An 18,843-nucleotide genomic window follows, 5' to 3' on the forward strand; every position below is an offset into this window, starting at 1 on the left:
CTGAGAGCCTTATACACAAAAAGCCTTCAGTCAAACTGCATTCTTGAAAAGGGAGTTCCGTCAGATACTAGAAACTGCCAGGTGAAATTTATCAACAATGACCCAAACTTGTGAGTGAGTGGCTTACAGAAAACATCCTAAGTATTTGGCCCAACGGCACCTATTTTCAGCTCCCTTTGTGCTTATCTTATCTTACTTTAAAACAACCCTGAAGGGCAGTTGTATTCCCATTTTACAAATAAAGCCACAGAAGCCCACAGTGTATGAATGACTCTCCTGGGGTCACAAGGTTTGCAAGTGGCTCATCCAGGATTTGGGCCCGTAGGTCCCCTCCCCATTCTGCCTGCCAGAGGCGGGCCGGCCTTTCTGTCTTCATTCTCCGCTGGGCTGAGAAGAGCACTTCCTTCGGCTCCTGAAGGACCAGGACCCTGCGCATCAACGGTGACTGGAAGAGGCTCCCGCGGCCGAAGCGCTCGGGCTCCCAGGAAAGCGCCCGGAGGCACACCCACTGCGGCCGGCCGAGCGCAGGGGCTCCCGAGGCCCAGGCGTGAGCCGCGGCCCGGGGACGCAGCCCTTGCAGGGCTGACCCCGCGACAGCGCGCGGGCACGTGACCTTGCGCTCAAGCGCTGTCAGCGCTCCCGGGTCCGCCGCCCGGCCCGGCCCGGCCGCGGCCTCCGGCCCCTCGCGGGCTGGGGGTTCTCAGGGATGAGGGGCGCCCCTGGACCCTCAGACTCGTCCTGTACATTCTTCCGCAATCCGAGGGCTGGGCCGGCCCGGCTCGCTGGCCCCGTTCCGCAGACCTGAGGCCGAAGTCGCGGCGGGGAGCGGCCCTGCCTGCGGGGGCGGAACCGGCCCCGCGAACCCCCGAGAGGGCGCAGGAGGCCGGCGGCGGGCCGGCCAATTAACCTCACTCGTTGCCTGTCCCAGGCCCTTGGTCCTGCCCCCGACTCGGGGCAGGTTCCCGAAGGCGAGGAAGAGGCCAACAGAGCGGCCTCGAGGGGCCCCGAGGGCGGCGGGAGGGAGCAGCCTCGGCCCGCGGCGTCCGCCTGAGGCGCGAGGGCTCGGGGCCGCCCCGCCGGCGGAGGGGGCGTGCCCCGCGCGAGGAGGTGCGAAGGGCAAGGGGCGGGCCCATCCACGAAGCCCTGGAATGCTGATTGGCTGCGCCCCACGGAGGCGTGAGGAGGGGGCGTGTCCTCACAGGAGTCCCCAGGAGCCGACCTGGCGCGAGGGAGGGGAGGGCGCGTGCGCGGGCCTGGGCACCACCACCTCCTGCTGCGGGCAGAGGGCAGGCATTTGGGGCCGGGACGTCGGTACTTGAGGACTCCAAACATGGCGGGATCAGAGTGGAAGTCCTTGGAGGAGTGTTTGGAGAAGCACCTGCCACCCGCAGACTTGCGGGAGGTGAAACGCATTCTCTATGGCAAGGAGACCAGGTCTGGGGCCCATAGGCTGGGAGGGGGGGGGTGGACTTTGAGGCCAGCGAGTGTGGGTCTCAGGGGCCGGGGAGAGTGCTTCAAGATCTGGAAAGCTCTGGGGGGTTGGTGATGAAGTACTGAGTCGGAGAGCAGAGACCATAGAACGTCTAGATGTGAGGGCTGTGGGGCCCTCAGGGGTTGCACAACCCTGGAGTGACCTATAAGCCACTTGTCTCCCAGTTACCCAGAACCTGAAGGGAAAGGATGGTTTTTGACTTTCCGGGGCTTTCCCTGTGGCTACCCAATTCTCCTTTCCTGCCTGCAGTCACCAGCTGCGTCCTGTGAGTGTCTAGGTCAGTACCTGCAGCTAGAGCTCCCAGCGGGTTAACGAATTGCCGGGTCCTAGCCCCTCTTTCCTGCAGTGACTGGGCCTCTGGTGGACCCGCGAAGGTAGAGGCTGCCTGAATCTGGTTGGTGAAGGAACCTCCTTTCCCACTGGGAAGCCACAGAAGTTAGCTACCTTGCGCAGTGCAAATGTTTTTCCATCACTGAGTTGTGGGCATTGCTAAGACTCTCTGGGGGCAGTACCCTGCTGGACACCCAGTATACAAAGCTGGAAGATACTTCCCCTTCCACTCTTGTTTCTTCAGTCCACTTTTCTCAAAGCAACCAGAAAATGTAAGTCATATCCTGTTGCTCCTTGCTTAAAACTCTGTAAGGGATTCCCATGGCCCTTAGAATGAAGCCCCAACTCTGATCCCATACAGCTCCTGACTAAGTGTCTCTCCACTTCACTGCACATTGGCGGGCTTCCCCAGCTCAGCCAGACTGTGCTCCCTGACCTTGTGGCAGTGATCTCCAGGCAGGAACCTATCAACTCATCTGAAATTCGTGGGTGTTGATTGCATCAGTGGCTTCCAGCCACCAGCTGCTGCGGAGTTACTGCAGGGAGGCCAGATTTCAGGTCCGTGTTTTCACTGCTAGTGGACAGTCAGGGTAGAACAACTGCCTTTGAGGGTGGACGTGGTACAGAACTTTGTTGAAAAGTGTTCTGCATCCCCTCCAGTACGCTCATGCTAGACTATTTTCCACATCCTTTTAGGGAAGGCTCGCTAGTCTTTTAGATTTGAGGCTCCCAAAAAAGATGTCTTAAAGCAAGGGGCGTCTTAGGCTACAGTTCTAGGGATGGGAATAGGTTTGTTTTAAGGATGAGGTGGGCACATTCTCCTGGGAAAAAGATGGAGATTGCTTGTGGGTGTCAGGGAGAGGTAACACACAAGAGTCTTAGGAAGAGTGAAAGAAATTTCCCGGGTAGGTGACTGGCTGAAGCACATTCTAGAGATCAGGGTAAGGACTACCTTGCAAGAGGTGGCATTTGGATCACTCCAGAGTGGGGAGGCGTTATTATAATGGGAGGTAAAATGGGAGCCAAGGTCCACTGACCAATGACCGCCAGACCTCATCCTGGGACTTGGCTCAAGATAACTGAGTAAATGCCTTTCCTTTTCCATTCTTTTTCCTATTTCCCTTGGTTGTGTTCCAGTCAGCACTGAACCCTTCCAGGCTTTTACCTCTAGGGTATAAACGTTCTTACTTGTTCAGTCCTTGTGATTGGGTGGGATTTGGCTATGAACAGGCCTGTGAACTTATGAACTGGGGATGGAAAATTGTTGGTCGTTTAAAAACCCTTCTGCTTAAACCCTGCTCGCCTCTGACAGCCTGACTCGAACACGGCCGCCTCTGAGAAGGCCCGATGGAGCCTGAGCCCTCAGCCCCTTCTCTGGACTTCCACTGAGCTGTACACAAGACCACCTGCTCTCCCAACTGCTTGCTGTGCCCAACACAAAGGCGATGTTTAGTGAATGTTTCCTAAGTGAATGAGCTAAATGGGCCTTTGCCAGACAGATGAAATCCCTAAGGAACGTTGACTCTCAGTTTTAAGACTGCCAGAACCAAGAAGCACTCATTCACTCAACAAACATTTATTGAGCATCTATTTTTGTCTTGGGTATTAGGAGTGCGAGGATGAGTAAGCCCTGGTTCCTGCTCTCCAGGGCCTTTCCGTCTTATGATGGTTATTCTACATTGTGAAATAGGGATGCCAGGAGAGCTGGAGAGAGTACGCGTATGGGGGAGGGGGAGCAGGGCAGGAAGGCTTCCCCGTGCCGCCATGCTTGAGCTGCATCCTGACGGCGATGAAGGAGTTGGTTTGGAGACAGGATGGGTTCAGGTTCTCCAGGCCGAGGCCCAGATGCTAGAGGTTATGCCCTTTCGGGGACTGTGGGTGTAGACTACTGCGGGGATCACCCAGGAGGGGAGGCAGGAGTCGCCAGCATGGATCCCAGGCGCTCTGTGTGCCATGCGGAGGCAGTGGGCCTTGTCCTGGCCGTGGTGGGAGCCTTCAAGAATCTGCAAAGGGCAGGTGACAAAGGAGGCGGCCTAAAGAGTGCGTGGGGGGCCGAGAGGAGGAAGGGTTTTGGAGGTCAGGGGCAGTGTGGATAGCCAACAGGCAGAGGCGCTGCTGCTTCTGGCTGGGACCTCAGGTGGCTGGGGCCCGCCTTCTGATGACAGCAGCTTTGGGGCAGGCTGGTGAATCGAACTGGGGATGCTGTTTAGGGCTGCAGTAACAAATTACCACACACTGGGTGACTTAAACCAGAAGAAATCTATCCTCACAGTTCTGAAGCACAAAACCAGGGAGTCAGCAGGGCTGCCGTCCTCCAGAGGCTCTGGGGGAAAGTCCTTCCCTGCCTTTTCTAGTTTCTGGCAGCAACCGGCGCTCCTGGGCTTGTGGCCTCGCCGCAGCCTCTGATTCCGTCTCCACGTGCCTTCTCCTCTTCTCCCTGTGTCCCTCCTCTGGGCATCTCGTGTAAGAATACTTGTCACTCGCTGGAGTTAGGGCTCACCCGGATAATCCAGGGTAATCTCACCTTGTGATCCTCAATTACATCTGCTGAGATCCTTTTTCCAATAAGGTCCCATCCACAGGTTCCAGGTGTCAGGACGAGGACATATCTTTTGGGGGCCACAATTCAACTCACTACAGGGACTGTGCAGAGGTGGGCTTGGGATTTTTCTGGAAATGGTCGTCCCAGGTGGAGGAGTGGGCGCAGAGTGGGAGAGGCCCATGTTAAAGGGGTCAGAGGAAGTGGAGACTTTGTGGGAGACTCAGAGGCAAAGACATGGGGATGGTGGGTATCGAGGACACTCAGCAGGACGGGGACAAGAGTGTCAGATTGCACAGGCAGGTCTAGAAGGATGAGGATAGCAGGGCGCCCCTGGTTTTAGCAGCTAGAAGCCTGGCGGTGGTCAGGCAGTGGGGAGGGGGGCCCAGGGAACTGGGGCCTGTGGAAGGTGTGGGAGGGGAGGGCTTCAGGGAAGCTCCCTGCAGAGGGGAGGGGAGGGCAGGGGAGGGAGGTAACAGGGGAGGTAACAAGAGGGACCTGTATGGAGCCTGCTTCCCTTCATTTTTGTTCCTGTTTTTTTTTTTTTGTAGTGGGAGCGATTCAGATAGCTTTAATGGCGGATGTGGTAGATCTGTAGAGACAGATAGCCAAGCTATGTATACTGTTCAGTGAAAAGGGGAGGAAGGGGAAGAGCAGAATATACAAAGAGTCGTGGTATATGTGATGCATACATGCAGAGAAAATATTGGAAAGATACACGAAACATTGTCTCTGAGGTGCAGGACAGGGGTTTAGGGGTGGCATGGAAAGGGCAACTCATTTATCATTGGAGCCCCATTTCTACTGTGATTTTTCTTCCCCAGGAGCATGTGTTTCTTTTGTAGCACAGCTCTAGTTTAATTATTTAAAATGATGATGGTAAAGAGCCATTAGAGCAGGAAAGATGAAGTTCCAGAAGCCAGAGGTTGCTGAGGAAACAGGCCCCGGGCTCTCTGAGGCGAGGTCCGCCAGGACCCAGGTGGCAGAGGTGGGGGCTGGGGGACGGGCCTGGAGGGGGTGTGGGGCCAGGACAGGAGCTGGTGGACTTTACTCCATCAGGTTAGAGGTGAGGCCACGAGGGGTGGGGCCTTAGTGGCAGGATGAGGGGCAGAAAGCTATCTGTAAGGACCCGGGGAGGGTTGCAGGCAGCACGGAGTCCTGCTCCTTTGCTGGTCCCAGCCTCTCTGGGCCACGGCCGGCCTGTGTCCCCATGCATCCCCATGCCAAGCTTCAGTGGGCACAGCACTTGTTTATAGAATGGGACTCCAGGGTCGGTTGGGTTCTTCAAGACTAAGTGGGGCAGGAAGTGAGGATGGGTAACAGGAGGGCAGGGGTCGCTGAGAGGTGAGGGTGGAGGGCCTGGACTGCCTCGCTGGGGGCCTGGGAGAATGAGTGCCCGTAGAAAGCTGGGGGTGTTGGGCGGAGACCACACAGCATAGACAGTGAGGCGGCAGGGAGGTCGTGGTGGTGGTAGAAGATGGGGAAAGCAGCCAGCTGTGGGCAGGGGATAGAGAGAGACGGCCAGAGGCTGAGGGATGCCAGCGCTCACCCCCCCCCACCCCCGGGCCTCTCAGAGGGCGGTCTGCTTCCCGGCCCCCTGGCAAAGAGCAGACAGGCACGCTGAGCCCTCTGTCTTCTGTCCACCAGGCTGACTCACCCGGGGCTGAAGCCTGCTGGGGGGGTGGCAGGCTTCTCCTGGGGCCAGGGTCACTGCCTCTGAGGAGGCGCTGTGTGGGCACTGCTGCTGTTTCCTACCTGTGGAAGCACACGGAACCCTGACTGTTGAAAAGCAGGCTGATTGTCAGGGGTGGAACCCAGCTCGGAGCTGTCAAGGCTGTCACATGGAAGCCACCTGGCAGGGGGCGGCAACAGGGGGCTTGGGATGACAGGGCTGTGATTTTGAAAAGACGTTTTTAAGAAAGTGATTTAAAGTAGGAGAGAAATATTATTATTAGATAATGGCTGTCAGGTTATTTTTTGATGTGTTCGCTGAGTATTTCATAACCATCTTGCCCTTAGATGGTAAGGCCTTCCTGGGCCCCTGCCGCTTCACCTGGGTGTCAGCGCTCAACAGGTCTCAGGGGGCATTTGCTCTTTGACCAACAGTCACTTTGGTGGAAGGTTTCATAAATAATCCACTTGCCTTTGTTAATAAACCACAAACCAGGGTGGTTGCTTTTGGGCCTTTGGTCTGGACACCAGGGCCCCACTGAGTGCACCCAGTGTGGCCGTGGAACTGCCCCCTCCCCAGGCAGGGGCAGTAGCAGGGCATGGCGCTGGCGGTCACTGGAGATGTGTGATCCTAGTGGCAAATGGCTGCAGGACCCTCAGCAGTGCTATCAGCCATGGCCTCTGCTCCCAGCCGTCTCCTGAGCTTCATCCTCAGCAGCCCCTCTGTCTTATCACAGCCCACCCCACCCCCTGGCTCCACAGAGCCCTCTCTTTCTTGGCCACAGCCATTTTTGGGAATCCATTCCCTCTCCTCTGTGCTTACCGCCGATACTTTAATCCCCACCCTGATTTTAGCAAAGGTAAAATATCAACCTCCTGACTGGTCACCCTGCCACTCCCACCCCGCTGCCCCCCTTTTGAGGCCTGACCCTGCCACCTCCCTGCTCAAGTATCCCCGGTGACTATCAGTTGAAGTCCACACTCAGTGTAGTGTTGGTTCTCCATCGGGCCGCGCCCTTGCTCTCCCCCCTCCTGGGCCCACACTCCAGCCCCCCACGCGTGGGCCCTGACCCTGGCCCCCTCTGTGTGCCTGCTTGCCAGAATGTCCCACCTCTGCTGTACCTGGTAAAAGGCTATGGGGAGGGAGGTATTAAATTCAGCAGACCTCATGCAAATCATCCCGCCTCTTCTTTTCTGCCCCTTCAGGAAGCTCCCTCTGCCCAGCCAGGCCTTGGTGGCTGCCTCTGCAGGGGACTTTGAGCTACAGGGACACGCCTTCGAGGCAGCGGAGGAGCAGCTGAGGGAGCCTCGGACTGTGCGCGTGGGGCTTGTTCAGACCAGAACCGCCCTGCCTGCAGACGCCCCTGTGATGGAACAGGTGCAGCCTCTTGACCATAAACACATAAACAGGGCCATGGCCCTCTCTGTGTTTTGAGCACGCGCGCAGTCTGGCTGGCTGCTCACTCTGGGTCCATAGGCGTCCCGAGCGAACACCAGACGTCTGGGCCCTGGCGGCCCCCCTTCTCCGCAGCCTGCATCTCCGGCTCCCTCTCTCCTGGCACCTCTGCTTTCCTGCCTCCCTCTCCCTCCCCACTGCTCCTTCCACCTTCTTGTCCACCTCCTCCCCTGCCACTGATCTGAAGTTCCAGTTACCAATTGGGAGGATGCCCTTTTGTCTGGCTTACGCTCCCTCTGGGAAGCTCCTGCCTCTCAGCCTCCCACCTGAAGACCGCCTGCCAGCACATACTGCTCAGGACCCGTGTGTCCATCCACGTGCTCCTTTGCCTTGATCCCAAGGGCAGGGGCTCACTTATACCCACACGCCTGTTAGCTGACGGCACTTGCAGGGTTGCTCTATTATGATAGGCTTACAGTGAATGTAAATGTGACAGCACCTGGTATTTCCCTCAAGAAACATGTTGCCACAGACATAGGGGATTGGCTGTATACACTTCCCAGCATTGCTCCCGCTGCCCAGACTCCCCAGGCCTTCTCTGCAGAGGTTTCCTCAGTATGCAGCAGGCTTGTGCGTTCTTAGGGAGTCTCGAGAAGCATAAGGTCAGTTGGATTCCAGGTCAGGGTCTGCACTGTTCTTCACTTTTGGCCCTTTCTGTGCTTTCGTTGGATTAAAAGATTCCCAGTTCTCAGTTCACTTTCTGTTGCTGGATTCGCTGACTGTGACTACATCTTCTCGGCCATCCCAGGTTGCAGTTGGTGAGGGGCAGGGATGCTTTTCTCCCCCTGCAGCACCTGGGGACACACTTTGCACCCTGTCAGCACCCAGCGACTGTCTGTGGAGCTCCTGTGTGCACAGGAAGGGGAGAGACAGCGCATCAGAAAGAGCTGTGCTCTCCAGGACGTCCCCCTGCTCCCTCTGGTCTTTCCATAAACAAACACTTCTGAATGTATCCTGCCAGGTGTTATACTGAGATGGGGTGCTTTCCTCCTGCCCCCAAAGAAAGCATGGGGTCATGGAAGTGACAAACCGTGGAGGAACATGACAGCAATGGGAAGAGCACTGCTGGAGGGGCACACGTGGGCCAGGGAGGGTCGAGGTACCTCAGTACCCTCTGTGGGCAACATGCGACATGCATGATACACCCAGGGAAGATTGGGTGGAGGGAGAAGCACATTCCTAACAGAAGGCCCAGCTGGGAAAAGCAAGTCATTCGAAGATAAGATACAGGAAACTGGAAGTGTCAGGACAGGCATGACCGAAGCCTTGAGGCAGGATGGTGGAAATGGCCTGTATCTTGGGGTGAGGGAGCCCCAGAGATGGTTGTAGTGTACGGTGGGCCCACCTTGCAGTAAGCAGCACACGACCTCCTGCTGCCCTCTCAGCAACCCTACGGGGCAGGCAGTGTTCCCGTTCTCCAGGTGAGGGAACCAGGGCTCAGAAAGGCAGTGGAGTGTGTGTGGGACCCCAGAGCCTCTGCACCTCCACCTTTTATTGCAGATTTTGGACCTGATGACAGTACAAAATACCATTCGAACCCTGCCCATCCTGTAGCAGCTGGCCTGGTGGGGGGTTGTGCATGTGTTTTGGGATGAGTTCTAAAAATGGTCTTAACCAGTAGAAGTACATGGGTTCTGATCTTCGCTTTTAAAATCGCCAGGTCTCCGCCCTTCACCGGCGCATGGAAACCATTGTAGAGGTGGCTGCGATGTGCGGAGTGAACATCATCTGCTTCCAGGAAGCATGGAGTAAGTCTCTCCTGGGGGTGTTTTCTCTGCTGCCTTCCAACAGTTGTGAATTATCTCAATGTCACCAAGAGTGCTACTCGCTTTTTTAGAATCTCCTTTTCTCATCCATAGAAAGGTTCTTCGTCAACAGTACCAGGAACCCAGCTACCTTCCCTCCCCGCCCCCCGTGCCCCAGTCTGCTGTCTGGTGCTGTCAGCGCTCCCAAAGTGAAGCCGCGCACTTCTTCCTCCCCGCCCTATTCCCACTGCCCTGGTCCAAGGCACCGTCCGCTCCGGGCTCAGCGTCTGTGATTGCCTCCTGCTGGTCTCCTTGTGCCCTCCACCCTGGCGCCCTCTAACAGGCTCTCCACACCCAGGGAAGATCTTTATGAAGTGAGACTCTGTACTACATAGCCTGTTCTTGCAACACCTCTGTGGCCTCATCTCTGCTGGCCTCTGCCCTGACCTCCCTGACTCTCCGCTCCGCCAAGGCACCTTCTCATGCGCCCCGGCCGTTGTAGCAGCTGTTGCCTTCGCCTGGCACGTGGCCCCTTCCCCTAGCTTAGTAAACCCATCCAATCCTCAGACCTCAGCACCAGCCCATCTCCGTATCTAAAGTTAAGTCCCTGCTATGTACTCCTGGTACCATGTACCTTTACTTTTATCTTTATCAAAGTTATCCATGCTCACGGTTTGGAGTCAAATGATGTAAAGGCCTGTTACTAAAAAATAGCTTCCTCCTCCCCAGAGGCAACTACTTTTTACTCTTAGCTGGTTCTTTATGAATTTACCTTTGTGTCGCTGCTTCCTAATTCTTCAGTTTTGCATCATCTCTTGACTCCCCACTATGGAAGAAGATAGAATCAGTGCCTTGTGTCTTTCCGATCCCTTTACATACATGTACATTTCTTGTCCCCCGTCCATTCTCTGCCAAGCTATTTCATACACTTTGATTTCTTTTCCTGAATAACTTTCCCTGTTTTCCCTGGAGTCTGCTTTGTTTTCTACATACGTACCCCAAACTTTCTCCCAGATTTCTCAATCCCCTTAAGAGGTTTACACACGTGAAGCAGTGTATTGGTTCCATCTCCTGGGGGAATATGTCCCGGAGTTTTCTGACTGCTCGGGTCTGAATCAGTTGCCCACTGCGCTGGCCGCGTAGCAGGCATCTTGGGATTTTCCTTCACAATCATCCTGGGATGTCTCTTTTCCTTGCTCTTGCATTTATTTTATCCCACACCTTCCTTTTTCTTGCTTTTTGATTGAGTAGTCCCCTGAGAAACAACATATAGTAGGTAAACTCTTTGAGACCGCGCATGTCTGAAAATATGTCACTCCGGCAACTTGCTTGATAGTTTCACTGGGTATAGAATTCTAAGTTAGAAATAATTTCCCTTCAGAAGTTCCAACACCTTGCTTCATTGTCTTCTGGTTTTTGGTTTTGTTGTCTAGTCTAAGGCCATTTCGATTTAAGACTCATTAAATATGACCTGTTTATTTTTCTCAAAAAGGTTGTAGGATCTTCTTTCATACTTTAATACTTTGGATTTTCATAATGCTGTGCCATTGTGTTATCTGTTTCAATCCATTATTTTAGGCAGTCAGTGAGTTCTTTCAGTCTAGAAACTTCGGTTCTTCAGATCTAGAAAGTTTTCTTATACTGTTTCATTAGTGATTTTTTCCCCTGTTTTTCTTTCTCTCTTCCTGATACCCCTACTGTTAGGATGTCAGAACCCTGTACTAGATCCCTAATTTTCTTTTGTATTTCCTTCTATTTTTTCATCTCTTTTTCCACAATTATGTGATAGATCTTTTCTAATTTGTCATTCAGCCTTCTATTCAGTCTTTCATTTCTGCTGTCATATTTTGAATTTATGAGAGTTCTTTTGGTCTGAAAGTTCCTGTTTTCTCACATCGTGTTCTTGTTTTATAGTTGCAATATCTTCTCTTATCTCTGAAGATATTAAGTAACGTTTTTTTCTCCCTACTTTCTCCAAATTAGTCTCTTTTTTCCCTGATTGCTTATATTTTAAGAATTGGGGATTTAAAACATGATTGCAGTCTCTGAGTTTGTGGGAGGAGCCTCTCCAATGAGCTTCATGATAGGATGACTTAATTTAGCTGTTTGTTAGGCCATCCCCATTGTAGTGTCTTTGGGTCATTCTTTTCAGGCTGGTCAGGTTCCCCAGAGAAGAATTCTCTCACCTCCTGCAAAGAAGAGAAAGAGGGCAGGGCTCCAGTGTGCTGATATTTACTTAATGCCTTTGTTTTTGACACTCTATTCATTTTCATCTGTTCTGGCTTCCCCAAGACCAGAAACCCTCCTTAACTGTCTCCAGAGAATAAACTTCTATCTTTCTGCTGAGGTGGGAGGGAGGAGGGACTGGACTTCTGACTGCTTCTTAAGAAAACTTGCAACCGATCCTTCTTGTTTGTCACTCATCCCTGCACCCACCCTCAGAGCTATGCGGCGCCTCAGGCTCCTGACCTTTCGAGGGGTCTGTGGTAGAGAATGGGCTGCTTCTTGGCCTTCTGCCCTGCTGGGGGGACTGAGTTTTCTAGATCCACTAAGACATCTGAGCCCATTCCTTAGCTCTCCAGCCTCCCACATTTTGTTGTCCTTCTCTTAGTGCCTCATCCTTGTGGGTTTATACATTTGCATAAAAATCCCTTTAGTGTCATCTGGTGGGGTTTCAAAAAAGAGCAAAGGTGTGTGTCCAGTCTGCCATCTGCACCCAGAAGTTCCATTTAATTTTTTATTTTAAATTTATTTTATAGTGGTAAAAATATATATATACATTATATTTATCCCTTTAACAATTGGTAAGTGTACAATTCAGTTTCATTGAATACATTCACAAAGTTGTGTAACCAGCATCACTGTCTATACCCAAAACTTCCATCATCTCCAATTAAAAATTCTGTACTCATTTAGCAATAACACCCCTGCCTCTGATCATTACTGTTCTACTTTTCTGTCTCTATGAATTTGACTACTCCAGGTAACTCATATAAATGAATCACACAGTATTTGTCTTCTTGTGTCTGGTTTATTTCACTTAACAAAATGTTTTCAAGTACCATCCATGTTGTTGCATGTGTCCGAATGCCCTTCCTTTTTATGGCAGCATAATATTCCATTGTATGGATGGACCACATTTGGTTTATCCATTCCTTCCACTAAAGATAAAAACCCATTTTATCTTTAGTGGCTTGAACAATTCCTGGTGTGTGATAGAAACTAAAAAATATTTGTTGGATGGTTTAACCAACTTCTTCCCTTTTTTGGATCTGGAAAACCTCCATTCAGCACTCAAGGCTTACCACAGACACCTCCTCCTTTGAGGGGCCCTGGGAGCTCCCCTACACAGAATGGAGCACTCAGTGCATTGTGTGGCCATGCCGGGTTATAATCCAGCTCCCTTGTCTAGGGTGGCAGCTCCGGAGGGCAGGGCAGGGTCTAAGTCTAGAGCCTGACTCTGGACTGTTGGTTCAATGAATAGGGAACCCCCTTCTCTAAACTGAAAACTGTAGTTGGGACTTTGCAGCCAGCCTCCTCCACCCTCCATTCCACATCTTTCTTTTGGAAGTTTGTTTACATTATAGTGGTTGTATAAACAGGAAAAGAAGCCTTTAAAATGGAAATGGAGAAATTTGGAGAGTTTAGCAACCTGAAATGAAATCCAAAAGGGTTTTATTCTCTTGGGGTTTTTGAGTCTCTTCTAATGCTCTGAAAGCTGAGAATGAATGGTCATTAAGGATTGTTTTTGTTTATCAACAGCTTTATTGTTGGCTTCCTTAAAATAGTTCATCCCTCTTCACCAAAGGCGAGCCTGGAGAGTCTTGAGCCTGGTGCAGGGGCCCCTGGGGCTTTGCTGGCAAAGTCTGCTACCCACTTAGCTGTCCCTGGGGGCCAGGGTGGTGGTGATGCCATTGGGGGCCTCTTCCTACTGGCCCCATCTTAAGACCAGGCTTCCTGAGACTGGAAGGAGTTGGGAGGCGGATGTTTCCCTTCCTTCTCAGTGAAACCAGGAGAGTCACACCTTCTTCATAGGGGTATCAAGGACAAGCTGCCTTTAACCAGGTCTGGGCACATGGCCATGTTTGGGAAAGGTGGGCTATAGTTAACACCCCCAAACTGGCCACACATCCCATGCCATGACCAGTTAAAGCAGTTGACAGTCACATCACACAGCTTTCCACAAACCCTCCCAACAGGTTTGTCAGTTCAGAGTGAGCAGGACAATAGCAAGCATCTGGAAGCTTCCATTAAGCCAACTCCTCTGTAAGGGATGGACCTGGGTCATTGGGAGGAGGAAGATCTAAAGAGTATGTGGAATTGTTCCAAACAAGGGATTCAGTGCTCCTAGTCAAGAAGAAAAAAGACAGACAGTCCAGTAGGAAATGGGCAAAGGGTATGAACAAGATCGCCTGGAGGGTGACTCCAGAAAGCCGGTGACCGTGTGGCAAGGTGCTCCACCTCCCTGGTGATAAGGAGACTCATATTTAGTCACAGGGAGATACCATTAGATTGCTGGATATTAAAGAGTGTGGCCAAGGTTGTGAAGTGACGGGACACACACAGCCAAAGGTCCATGGTGCCCCCCAATACAGTTCCCCCTGGCACACACCCAAAGGAAACTGCCATTTTGAATCTGGTATATCTAGGGTTCTTGGAATTGTCACTGCATATATATGTACCTATTATTTGAAAACAAACATCAGCCAGTTTAATGAAATTTCCTGTTGAATTAGCCCCCTGCTGGCATCTAGCCAGGAATCACAGGAAGAATGTGTTTATCCTAAGGCGTGCTCAGCCCATCCAGTGGTTCCCAAACTTATCATGGGGTCATTAAGTGAGTGGCTTTCCTTGTTCCTGAAGAAGCTGCCCTGTCCCTGGGAGGAGGAGCATCCTTATGGTGACATGCTGAGGGTCCTCGCACCATCCTCAGTGGCTCTCTGATACTTTCCCCAAAGAGTCTTGGCTATGCTCTTACCAACCTACAGATTGGCCAGCAGCTCAGGATCTGCTGGTTGGGAACAGTTTGGGGCTGAACCTTTTGCAAATTTTTTTTAAACACATTTTTTTATGGTGGCAAAATATACCTGACATGAAATGTACCATTTTAACCATTTTTAAGCAGTTTTGTAGCATTAAGTTCAGTCACATTATGCAACCATCACTACAATTTTCTCCAGAATTTTTTCTTCTTCTCAGACAGACACTGTTCCTATTAAACAACAGCTCCCCATCCTCCCCTCCCCTAGCCCCTGGCAACCACCACTCTATTCTCCATCTCTATGAATTCTCCTATCCTAGGGATCCTGTGTAAGTAAAATCTGACTGCATTTGTTCTTTTATGACTATCTTCTTTCACTTAGCATAATAGCTTCAAGGTTCACCCATATTGTTGCATGTGTCAGAATCCCTTCATTTTTATGGCTGCATAATATTCCACTGTGTGGATGGACCACATTTCCTTTATCTGTTCATCTATCAATGGACACTTTGGTTACTTCCATTTTTTGGCTTTGGTGAGCAGTGCTGCAGTGAAGGTGGGTGTGCAGGTACTTGTTCAAGTCCCTGCTGGAATTGCTTTTAAGACCATAGGAAAGACAGTTGGCCCACCCCTGTGTTTTATCACAAAGCCCAGAAGGTTAGGTCTGCCCAGCAGCACAGCCAGGGACAGGACTTGGAAGCTAGGCCGAGGCCCTTGGGGCTGTGTTCCCTTGTGGAGACCCTCCACTGCTGGGCCAAGGAGCCCCCATCAGAGGCCATAAGCACTGAATATGATTCTGACTTTTCTTCCCTTCACAGCTATGCCCTTCGCTTTCTGTACGAGAGAGAAGCTTCCTTGGACGGAGTTTGCTGAGTCAGCAGAAGACGGGCCCACCACCAGATTCTGTCAGAAGGTGGGACGTCAGCCGCTGCCCTGGCAGCAGCTGCCGATCACATGTGGGTCACTGACCAGCCGCAGCTGCTGGGGGTCGTGGCACCTCACCATGGAAAATGCACACACTTGGTGCTTGTTTTGCCAGATAAGATCGGATAAGACTGTTTGCTGCCCTTTTTTAGTGTGCTTTCACTTAAAATTGCAGTTTCAGAGCCAGAAGGGACCTTAATGGCTTTTTCAGGTGAGGGGGCTGCAGCCAGGGAGGGTGGCCTGGGGCTGACTCCCATAGTAGGTCCCACAGCCGGTAAGTGGCAGGGCCGGTGCTCAGGGACCAGCAAGGCCTGTTCCTCGTCCAGAGCTCTGCTGTTCTGCCTTGCTGTTTGCCTGAGTTATGTAGGCTGCTCTGCGCGACTCATCTCATTAGCAGAGACACTGGTCTTCATTTTTCTTTATTAGAGCCTCATAATATGTGTTGTATGATCCCATTTGTATGTCCAGAATAGGCGAATGCATAGAGGCAGAAGGCAGAGTAGTGGCTGACGGGCTTGGGGTGGGGGCAGGGGGGTCACTGCTAATGGGCTTGGGGTTTCCATCAGGGGTGATGAAAATGTCCTGAAATTAGATTGTGGTGATGGATGCACAACTCTGTGAATGTCCTGAAAACCACTGAATGGCACATTTTATAAAAATGGATTTTATGCTACATGAATTACATCCTAATAAAGCAGTTATCCAAAAACCCCTAACATTCAAAGAGGTTACAGATGGTAGCATATCCTTATTCTCACCTGCAACCAGAGAACTTCCATTTCTTCTTGTCCCATTTCAGCCTTTATGCATGTAATTTAGAGTGTTTTTGAGCAGAGCTGTAATCATAGCGATTCGGTCTAGACGGATGTGATTCCACACGTCAGCGTTCTCGAGCTCTGGGAAAAAAATCACCCATTCACTGGGCTGTTGTCTCTGTGCTGCGGACAGAAGAGGAAGAGGACTGGTTAGGAGGTGACTGCGGATGACACACCTGAACCAGGGCTGGAGGAAAAGGAAAGGAGGTGTGGAGATAAGGACTGGTGCCAAGGGACGCCTGTGGGCACCAGATGGGCCCAGGGACCCCAGCCTCCCTCACGTGCCCTGAAACATCTCCTTCTCTCACTGTGTCTCTCCCTCTCTCCTGTCATTCCAGCCAGAGGAAATGACAGGCTGGTTAGAGTTGAGAGCAGAAGACTATCCAGGGCTGCTCATCCAGATGGTCACCAGGTATATGTTCTCACTGGAGACAAAAGGAATTTGTTGTCAAAGAGTCTTGTTTTGTTTTTGGTACAGATGAGAAGTACCATGATTTACTCGTTTTTATTAAATTCTGGTAAAAAACACATACCATAAAATTTACCATCATAACCATTTTTAGAGTACCATTCAGTGGTGTTAGGTACATTCACAGTGGTGTAGAAGGGGTCTCCAGAACTTTTCATCTTGTAAATCTGAAATGCTGTGCCCATTAGCTAACGTTCCTCTGGCCCCAGCTGTGGTGACCAACATTCTGCTTTCTGTTTCTATGAGTTTGACTTCAGAGACCTCATGTGAGTGAACTTGTACAGAGAATGTGTTCTTTTGTGTTTGGCTTATTTCACTTGGCATAATGCCAGGGTTCATCCAGGCCAAGGATGCCATCCATGCCATCCATGCAACAGGATTCTCTTCCTTTTCAGGGCTGAAGACTATTCCATTATATGGATTTGCCCCATTCTGTTTGCCCAACCCTCCAGCCATGTATTTGGGTTGCATCCACCTTTTGGCTGTTGTGAGAGCGCTGCTGTGGTCGCTGGTGTGCAGATTTCCCTTTGAGACCCTACTTTGAATTCTTTGTATATATACCCAGGAGTGGGACTACTGGGTCATACAGTAGTTCTATTTTTAATTTTTTGAGGAACTGCCATACTGTTTTCCACAACAGCCGCACCACTTTACATTCCCACCAGCAGTGCCCGGGGATGATGACTTTTCTCATTTAGCTGAGCTTGGACATGAGGACACACTGGCATCTAGTCCTCCAAAGGGCAAATGCAAGCGAAAGCTCTGAACCAAGTCTAGTTATTCAGGAGGATCCCTGACTTCTTCAATGAGAAACAATGACAGTTGATCTGAAAGTAGGACTCTGTGATCTTCATCATTTCTCCAGCTGGCAAAGAAACACGACCTGGTGGTGGTATCCCCCATCCTGGAGCGAGACAGAGAGCATGGCGACGTTTTGTGGAACACAGCCACGGTGATTTCCAATTCTGGAGCCATCCTTGGGAAAACCAGGAAAAACCACATCCCCAGAGTGGGCGATTTCAATGAGGTGAGCTGCCCCCCAGATGACCGGCCCAGCTGGCTTGCCCTTCTGTACGCATATCTCCTTGGGCCTTTTTGTGAGAGAAGTTCTGGGTCAGATCATATCAAGTCGCACAACACGGAACACAGTGTGGCTGCAATGCTTGGGACCTCCTGCCGTGGCCCCTCCCCACAGGGCAGATGGGACTCAGGTGGGATGCCCAGGCGAGTCCCAAACACCTTCAGCACAGAGGGCTGGTTTTTCTTAACAGGACCTGACTTAGCTTTCTGAAATTCATCTCTGAAGTAAGTAGGATATAAATTAAAACCAATATAAACAGTGCACAAATGTGAAATGATTCCTGTGGCCCCTTTCTAGCCCCTATAGTCTAGTCCTTATTTGGGGGGTGAGGGTCCATGTCTGTGGTTCACGTGGGGTCTCAATCAGCTGTGTCCACGTGTTGGGAGACAGTGGCTGAACATGCATATCTGTGCACCTGTGGTAGATGGGGCTGTGTGTCTGTGAGCAGGGTGTAAGTCAGTGTAGCTGTTTTGATTGGTTAATGTCAAATTTGTGGGTGGGTAGGATGTGGGGGTGGACATTTGAAGGAGGTAAGTGAGCTCCACCTACTAGATATGAAATCTGGACTTGATCTGAAAAAAAATACAGTTATGCAGGATGCGATGCCCCCAGTCCTCCATGGCCCTCCCTGATGGTGAGGGTCCCTGCCACCCTCAGGCTGGTCAGGCAGATCACGAGTCATCTGCTGAGCTAGCCGAGGTTCCCCCGGGGAAAAAGAAGAGCCCAGTGTTTCTCAGTAACAGCTGGAGCTGGGGGTGGGAAGGCATACCTCCCAGCTGTTTACCCTGGGATTAATCTTTAGCTCCCTGTAGATAGTAAAGGGCTTGTCTCGACACACCAGGATCTGGCCCAATGTCCTCCACATGTGCACATCCTGGTTGCTGCCTGACCCTTGCAATATTAGTAGGAGGAGACGAATGTTCCAGGAACAGGTCTGTTTGGGACCCCAAGTAGACCCCAGTCCAGTCCCCCACAGTGCCATCCATGGAAATGTCCCAGGGCCGGCAGCCTGAGGGGGCAGGCGGAGGGGCAGGGGTGGCAGGGCCGTGTGCCACCTGCCTGCCCTACAGGGCCATCCACAGCAATGGGCAGGATGCCAGAGAGCTCTGTGGAGAATAGTACCTCCTAGGGGTGAGTTCTTGTGTCAGATTGGTCCTCATCAGCTGGGCGAGTTACGTGAGCCCCCCGGGCTGTGGGTTCTCCCCAGCAGGTGAGGGCTGCCCCGATGAGCTCCCAGTCCCTTCAGCTTGACATTCTTTATAGGTACACATGGCTGTTGGGGACATTAACCAACTCATGTTAACAGTGACCAGACAATCTTCCTTTTGTTGTACCATGAC

General features: G+C 51.7%; 1 protein-coding gene across 3 annotated transcripts in view; it reads left to right on the top strand.

Annotated features, from left to right (window-relative positions):
* The first annotated feature begins 1,223 nt into the window (after window positions 1-1,223).
* The window catches only part of UPB1 (beta-ureidopropionase 1), a 29,766-nt gene continuing 12,146 nt past the window's right edge, over window positions 1,224-18,843 (top strand). For 2 of the 3 annotated variants that reach the window (XM_036993120.2, XM_036993119.2), the window contains exons 1-5: window positions 1,224-1,434; window positions 7,239-7,410; window positions 9,149-9,236; window positions 15,033-15,127; window positions 17,288-17,449. In XM_036993120.2, the coding sequence (XP_036849015.2) occupies window positions 1,331-1,434; window positions 7,239-7,410; window positions 9,149-9,236; window positions 15,033-15,127; window positions 17,288-17,449 (621 nt within the window). In that variant the 5' untranslated portion in view covers window positions 1,224-1,330. The remainder of the gene's footprint in view (window positions 1,435-7,238; window positions 7,411-9,148; window positions 9,237-15,032; window positions 15,128-17,287; window positions 17,450-18,843) is intronic. The other variant, XM_017663235.3, reaches the window with a different exon arrangement.

The sequence above is a fragment of the Manis javanica genome, chromosome 15, assembly GCF_040802235.1.
Source record: "Manis javanica isolate MJ-LG chromosome 15, MJ_LKY, whole genome shotgun sequence".
In the NCBI taxonomy this organism is placed as follows: Eukaryota; Metazoa; Chordata; class Mammalia; order Pholidota; family Manidae; genus Manis; species Manis javanica.